The sequence below is a fragment of the Triticum dicoccoides genome, chromosome 7A, assembly GCF_002162155.2.
Source record: "Triticum dicoccoides isolate Atlit2015 ecotype Zavitan chromosome 7A, WEW_v2.0, whole genome shotgun sequence".
NCBI lineage: Eukaryota > Viridiplantae > Streptophyta > Magnoliopsida > Poales > Poaceae > Triticum > Triticum dicoccoides.
The window spans coordinates 698,636,392-698,644,508 of NC_041392.1; the positions used below are offsets into that span (position 1 = coordinate 698,636,392).

Consider the following 8,117-nt stretch of genomic DNA (forward strand, 5'->3'; position numbering starts at 1 on the left):
TTCCCCCCGCTAGCGGCCATCCCCGACGCCCCAGCGAGCCCCTCTGCTGCCACTCAGATCGAGCTCTGTCTGGCGCGCGTCCGCCCAGCGGCGTGCTGCTACTGCTACGGCGGCATCCAGCATGCTGCTGCTACTGCTGGATGGAGGCCAGCCGGCCGGCTTGCTGCTGCTGGTCCCGCGCGCGGGCTCATGCTGCTGCTGCTGGATGGAAGCCGGCCGGCTGGGCTGCTACTGGTGGCCGCACACGCGCCCGTGCTGCTGCTGGATGGAAGCCAGCCGGCCAGCCAGGCTGCTGCTACTCGATTGAGGCCGGCTGCGCTGTTGGGTCAGCTCTAGTGAAGTGGCCAAGTTCAGTGTAGCGGGCAAGTGCAGCGACCAAGTTCAGTTTCGACAGTTGAAGGTTCAGAAACGACGGTAGTTTCAATTTTGGATCTTTTGTGCCCAATTTTAGGGCCGCTGTTGGAGACGGTGCTTGTTCGTGCCCAAAAAAACGCATTCTCGTGCCCAAATTTTTTTACTCAAACTTTTCGTTCCCTAAAATAGGGCAGCTGCTGAAGAGGCTCTTATAAAGGTTTTGGCTGTGCCACAGCTCGATTCCTCGCATTGTTGAATCCTACGCATTAAGGCCTTGTTTGTTTAATTTCAACCCCGCCTGGATCCGACCAAAACCCGGCTGAACCACATGGTTTTAGCCCCAATGAGGGTTGTATCCCGGACTACCTTATATGCGCTTTCAATTGGACCCAAACGGGTTTATACGCCTTCCAAACCCGGCCCCAGACCATTGGGCTTCCACCCCACCAGGGTTTAACCCATGTTCCCCACGCGTGGAACCAAACCCCAAGTTCAACTCGTTGCGAAATAAAAAAAACAGAAGGGGCGAGAGCAGCGGCGGCCATGCCAGCATTCAAGGACTCGACGGCGGGTGGGACCAAACCAGAATCTTGCGGAACATCAATCAATAGTAATGTCTACACACAAAATCATATGATATATGATGAACCAACCAAGATTATGCTATCCCCTGAGAGCAGAAAAATGATCATAGATTAGATATGAAGAACCAACCGAGAATATGCTATCTCCTGAAAGCAGCAAAATGATTGCAAACCGTAAAGAAGTACAACTAGGAGAACGAAAAGAACAAATGACCAAACAACATGCTCAACCTGCATTTACGAGAAACCAGAACCTTGCGGAAGATCAAACAATAGCAATACAAACAATACTTTTGCATTAAACAGAAAAGGAAAGCATTGTTTATCCATAAGAATTTGTGGTCATCCATAGAAATTTAAATAAGGTGGGAAGCAGAATCTTGTGGAACATCAATCAATAGTAATGTCTACACGCAAAATCATATGATATATGATGAACCAACCAAGATTATGCTATCCCCTGAGAGCAGCAAAATGATCATGGATTAGATGACTGAAGAACCAACCGAGAATATGCTATCTCCTGAAAGCAGCAAAATGATTGCAAACCGTAAAGAAGTACAACTAGGAGAACGGAAAGAACAAATGACCAAACAACATGCCCAACCTGCATTTAGGAGGAACCAGAACCTTGTGGAAGATCAAACAATAGCAATACAAACAATACTTTTGCATTAAACAGAAAAGGATATTGGTTATTCTAATCTCCTGATACCTACTGACCTCCATCTAACAAGATCTGCATTTGAGTGGCCTCAGATTCGCCTTTGCATGATTATACGATCCTTCCCCCGGTGTCTCCATCACCAGATCAATCTGTTCTTACCTTGGTGAAACTGCCCTGGTTATCACTCGTAAGAAATGACCATCCAAGGACAGGGCCACTAAAATAAGCACATGATCAAAATACCCACAAGTGTCTCGATTGCTTGAGAATTTGAGAGAATGCTTATATCAGCGATGGTCAATCATCATAGCCCCGACTCAGGATTTTGTTTATTTTGTTTCTTGATTATAGAGAAGGTTTGCTATAACCAAGCTAAGAGCAACTCTAGCAGACTCACCAAAATGAGAAGTCCATTCAGTTCAGCAACCATAAACTGAGCTTAATCATAAAGTCATGCACCATTCACAAACCAGAGTTAATCTTTATAGGTTGGTCACTACATTTGCTATATCTGCTCATCACAAATTAACTGGTTTCTGATAAATGATGATGCAGTAATCACTCTACAGCTACTAATATTTTTTACATCTTTCACTCAATTACATGATTCTAAACTTTACACTGCAGGTTTAGAAAATTGGCGAATATCAAGCTTTGTGCCACGAAGCATATCTTTTATCCTATGTCAAACAAGGTTTATCCCCTTGGTTCTCTACATTACTCAAGAAAGGAAACAGTCTTTCCATGGCTCGGCATCTGATAATTCTTCAGTTGAACCGGTGCTCAAACCCGTTGCTTCCAACTCTGACAGCATTGCTAAAGGCGAGTGCATTAATAAGGAGACTACTGTTCAAGAGAAAGCAATGCCAGATGAGCTTCAACAGTCTGAATATAAGTCGAGTATCATATTTACCAAATGTTTTTACAAAAAAAATTCTAAAAGCCCAAATATAATTTTGTTTAAACAATTGGTAAATATGATAATCAGGTTCCATTGCAAAAGCTCCTCTGACATTGCTTCTCTTCAATAATAGCCACATCAATGATCACATGCCCTTAGTAATGTTGTCGGAGTTGGAAACTACTGGTCTGAGGACCGATTCAGCTGGAGAATTATCAAAGTCCAAGTTATAACTGCCACGTTTCCCTTCTTAAGGCAGAGAACCAATGGAATGAACCTTCATTGACATGGAATAAAATATATACATTGTGACTCAAAACTTTAATATTTGCCAATTTTCTAGAACTACAGCGTACAATTTTAGATTCATGTAACGAAGCAAAAGATGTAAGAAATATTAGTATATTAGATAGATAAATTACCGCATCATTATTTATTAGAAATCAATCAGTTTGTAACGAATGGATATAGCAAAGGTAGTTGACCAGACAATAACAATTCACCTTAGTGTTGTACAACTCCATACAAATCATATTTTTCAGGTCGCTGAAGCAACATATTATGCATCAGTCATATACTTGGCTGCATGGTGAATTTGATCAAAAGAGAAGAAACAGGACTCACTCTTTATGCAGGGGGCTCATGAAGGAATTGAAATCCAGCTCTAATTGATACTCCACGATCCATGAATTCTTACATGTAGATGCACCAAGCAATGCTTGAAACCACTTGAGCTGGGTTACAGGAACTTCTAGAGCCTCTTCTCTCTTGTTGATAGAATCCTGTGAACCAAAGAGGACGGTGACTGAGGCAGTGACAAAGATGATAAAGATGATGATGCAAACGAGGTTCCAATATTTGCTTAGCCATAATATGAGTGTCAAAAACACTCATATTTATGGGATGGAGGGAGTACGTCTAAATGGGCAAAGGCCGCCGCAGTTATAAGCTAACCAGAAGGAGTGCAAGACAAAGCAAAGCAAAATTATATATGTAAAGAGAAAGCAGCGACAACACATAATTACCCCAAAGGCTTTGCTTAGCAAAAAAAAAAGTTTAGAAGCTAGTAAAAACATGTATCCTTCAAAGTTCACCAACCTTTTGTCTGGTGCATGATCCAAAAAAATTCAGTGGCAAACAGAGAAAATTGGGAAAATCTTCACAACTAACAAAAGAAAGCAATAAGGAAATATCACCTTGATGGCACAGATTAACCCAGCCACTCTATCAAAGCTGTCAAATGTCAACATTTTGCTTACGGTTACAAACAGCAACATGCGACATGCTACCTCAGTCACTCTTTACATTAACAATCCAGCACTAAAAAAAACAGTAGCATCATTATTTTGTAGCACGCGAGAACAAATAGCTGCAACTGGCAACTTGTAGGTAACAAAAAAACATAGTATGAAAACTAATTAAAACAAGTCATCCAACCAATAATTTTCTGAACGCAAGTCTTCCTAGTGTAACAAAGTGCAACTTGCTCATAAAGAGATTATATTATACTAAGGAAAAAAAAACTTAAGAGAAGATAAACCAAAAGTATCTCTGGAGAGTAGCAAAATGATCACAAACAATAAAGAGTGAGTAGAACTAGGAGGGAAAGATCAAATGACCAAGCAACAGCCAAAATAGTACCCAAAAAATTAGGAGTAACCAGAATCTTGCAGAACATCAAGCAATAGCAATACAAACAAAAAAAATTACATCAACCAAAAAAGGAAAGGTAATGTTTGGCAGACAGGATCCGTAAGAATTTGTGGTCATCCATAGAAACTTAAATAAGGTGGAAGTGGAACCAGAATCTTGCAGAGCATCAATCAATAGTAATGTCTACATGCAAAATCATATGATATATGATGAACCAACAAAGAGTATGCTATCTCCTTCGATGTGTTCTTAAAATCCTGCGAATTAAAAATGCACGAAACACAAATACAGAACGGCAACAACATGGTACAATGTGCTTGAGACCAGATCTGCATTTGAGTGGCCTCAGATTTGTCATTGCACGATCATACGACCCTTACCCCAGTGTGTCCATCACCAGATCAATCTTTTCTTACATTGGTGAAACTGCCCTGGTTATCACTCATAAGAAATGACCATCCAAGGACAAGGCCACTAATATAAGCACATGATCAAAATACCCACAGGTGCCTTGATTGCTCGAGAGCATGCTTATATTGAGCCATGGTCAATCATCATCACCCTGACTCAAGATTTTGTTTCTTGATTATTAGACCTGGTTGTTATAACCAGCTAAGAACAAGTCTACAAGACTCGCCAAAATGGAAAGTCCATTCAGCACAGCACAGTTCAGCAACCACAAACTGAGCTTAATCATAAAGCCATGCACCATTCACAAACCAGGGTTAATCGTTATAGGTTGGTCACTACGTTTACTATATCTGCTTGTCACAAATTAATTGGTTTCTCATAAATGATCACTACATACTAATATTTCTTACATCTTTCACTCAATTACATGATTCTAAACTTCTATGTTGTAGGTTTAGAAAATTGGCGAATATCAAGCTTTGTGCCACGAAGCATATCTTTTATTCTATGTCAAGCAAGGTTTATCCCCTTGGTTCCCCACATTACTTAAGAAAGTAAACAACCTTTCCATGGCTCGGCGTCTAACAATTCTTCAGCTGAACTGAAACTCAGACCAGCAGGTTCCAACTCTCACAGCATTACTAAGGGCAAGTGCATTAATAATGAGACTACACTTCAAGGGAAAGCAATGCCAGATGAGCTTCAACAGCAGTCTGAATATACACTCTCCTCGAATATACTGCTGCCGAATATACACTCTCCTCACATATACATAATCAGCTTCTCTTCAGACTGTTGCTAAAACTCCTCTGACATTGCTTTCTCTTGAGTAATAACCAGATCAATAATGCAGTTGCCCTTACTAATGTTGTCGCAGTTGGAAGCTACTGGTCTGAGGACCGATTCAACTAGAGAATTATCAAAGTCCAAGTTATAACTGCCACTGGAAACGTTGTTTCCTTTCTTAAGGCAGAGAACCAATGGAATGAACCTTCATTGACATGGAATAAAATATATACTTTATGATTCAAAACTTTAATATTTGCCAATTTCTAGAACTACTGCATAGAATTTTAGGATCATGTAACTAAGTGAAGAATGTAAGAAATATTAGTAGATGTAGATAAATTAACACGTCATTACTTATTAGAAATTAATCATTTTGTGACAGATGGATATAGCAAACATAGGTGACCACCCAATAAAGATTCACCCTAATGTTGTACAGATCCATACAAATCATATTTTTTAGATCCCTGAAGCAACAAATTATGCATCAGCCATATACTTGGCTGAATGGGGAATTTGATCAAAAGAGAAGAAACAAAACTCACTTTTTATCACTCTTTATGCTGGGGCTCATGAAAGGGCAACCTGGTGCATGTAGCTCCCGCTTGCGCAGGGTCCAGGGAAGGGTCCGACCACTTTGGGTCTATAGTATGCTGGGGCTCATGAAGGAATTTAAATCCAGCTCTACCTGATACTCCACGATCCGTGAATTCTTACATATAGATGCACCAAGCAATGCTTGAAACCACTTGAGCTGGGTTACAAGAACTTCTGGAGCCAGTTTTCTCTCTCGTTTATATAATCCTGTGAACCAAAGAGGGCCAAGGTTATTGAGACAGAGACGAAGATGATAATGACGAGTTTCCAATATTTGTTGGTAACGCTCCGCCACTGACAGTGGCGGTGGTGATCTCCGGCGTGCAAAAGCAGAATTCCACAACAAAAATAGCTATCGATCACCACAACGTCACCAAAGTAATTGTAAAGGTTCTGGCAGTGCCACCAGTCAATTCCTCGCGTCATTGAGTCCATCCCTACCCATTAAGGCCTTGTTCATTTAATCCCACCCGCACCGGGACCCGACCAAAACCTGGCCAAACCACGTGGTTTTGGCCCCGGTGAGGGTTGTATCCCAACCTACCTTATATGCACCTTCAATTGGACCCTGCCGGGTTTATACGCCTTCCAAACCCGCCCCAAACCGTCAGGCTTCAACCCCACCAGCGCCAGGGTTTAAACCCACATGCCCCACACGTGGAACCAAACCCCATGTTCGAGTCGTTACAAAATAAAAAGAGAGAAGAAGGCGAGAGCGGCAGCAGGCATGGCGGCATTGAAGGACTCGATGACGTGGAACCAAACCCCATGTCCAAGGCGTTCAGAACAGCTGAAATGCTATGTTAATTTCCACTTTCCTTTCGTCAGATACCGAGTTGTCTATGCAATGTTATGTATTCTGCATTTGAAATTCTAAATTGCTGGACATTGAATTGTCTATGCCACGTTGTACTAATCCGCACACTCTATTATAAATTACACAACTCAAACTTTCCTGGTGTTGGGAGGCAGGCGGTTTAACCGGATGGTTATAGTAGGCAAGGATTTTGGCGAAAGGAAATGGTGGGGATAAACTGGTCGGAGGCAGCGCCCCCTGATCTGGACCAGCGAACGACCGACCCAATCACTGCATTTACAGATGAGGTAGTGGGGCGGGGTACCAGATCGAAACATGGAGGAAACGAGGTGCAGACGGCGGCTCAGATCTACGGCTTGGCGTCGCCGGAACCCTCGACCGGAAGCCGCGCCGGTCCACCGCCACGCGGTACCCAAAGACCCCGCCGCCGCACCGACGCCGACGACGCCGCGGAGGCTGCCCGAGCACGGGCCTCCATGCCGGCGGCGACGCGGCGCGGCGCGGATGGGAGGGCTGGCCCCGCGAGGCGGTCGGATCCGACGCCGCCGCCGCTCGGGAGCGCGGGTCTGCGCCAAGGGCCGGGCCTCCTCATCGCCGCCGTTTTTTCGAGTGGCCGCGGTCTCGGGTGGGGCGGTCATCGGCCGCGGCGGGCGGGACGAGCGGAGAGGCGGGGTGAGCGGCGCACCTCCGCCGCCGATGCACGCCGCGGCCTCACACTTAAACTAATGATGAGTGAGCCCGTGAGTGCGGCGGCTAGGGTTTTATTGTGTGTGGCTTGGGAGGTGGACGCGGTGATGTGTGTACTCTGTCCTGTGTCGGGTGTGGAGCGCCCGTGGGAAGATCCAACGGCCAGTGTCGATTCTCGATCTGTACTTTTTTTTCTTAATCCTCCAATAATGCTACACTTAGAAAGAAGTACAAAGGTTTACTTAAGCTCGCCATAGTGGATTCATAATGCAAATTTTCTTAGTCCTCCAATAATGCTACACTTAGAAAGAAGTACAAAGGTTTACTTAAGCTGGCCATAGTGGATTCATAATGCAAAGTAATATACTCCCTCATAGAAAAAGCAGGCAAAAGTGTCTTTCAGTAAATCCATTTGTTGGCCCGTGGCAACACATGGGTAGTCTGCTAGTAATAATAGTATCATTGATGACTTTATTAGCTTGACTCATCTTGTCTTAGAAAGCACTATGTTACAGCAACATACTAGATTATTGATGCCGCGCGTTGCCGCGCCCGTCAATTTTTAGAGTGAAGTGCACTGTAGGTCCCTAAACTATTCGAGGGGTGTCAACCAGGTCCTCGAACTATGAAAATCGACATGTGGGTCCTCGAACTATT

General features: G+C 43.6%; 1 protein-coding gene across 1 annotated transcript; it reads right to left on the reverse strand.

Annotated features, from left to right (window-relative positions):
• Positions 1 to 252: 252 nt before the first annotated feature.
• LOC119332720 lies at positions 253 to 7,474 on the reverse strand. Its single transcript, XM_037605872.1, has 4 exons — positions 7,078 to 7,474; positions 6,048 to 6,163; positions 3,131 to 3,288; positions 253 to 1,866 (listed from the first exon to the last, which is right to left on the reverse strand). Exons 1-4 carry the CDS (start codon positions 7,409 to 7,411, stop codon positions 1,761 to 1,763), a joined length of 714 nt encoding a protein of 237 aa, XP_037461769.1. The 5' UTR covers positions 7,412 to 7,474; the 3' UTR covers positions 253 to 1,760.
• Between the last annotated feature and the right edge of the window lie 643 nt (positions 7,475 to 8,117).

Bases quoted from the DNA above. Each gene is read 5' to 3' on its own strand.
- LOC119332720 (XM_037605872.1), bottom strand. From the start codon at position 7,411: ATGACCGCCCCACCCGAGACCGCGGCCACTCGAAAAAACGGCGGCGAT. The intron at 6,164-7,077 runs GTACCCCGCCCC...TTTGGTTCACAG, and splicing joins TTCCTCCATGTTTCGATCTG to GATTATATAAACGAGAGAGA. The intron at 3,289-6,047 runs GTAGAGCTGGAT...TTTGGTTCACAG, and splicing joins CACGGATCGTGGAGTATCAG to GATTCTATCAACAAGAGAGA.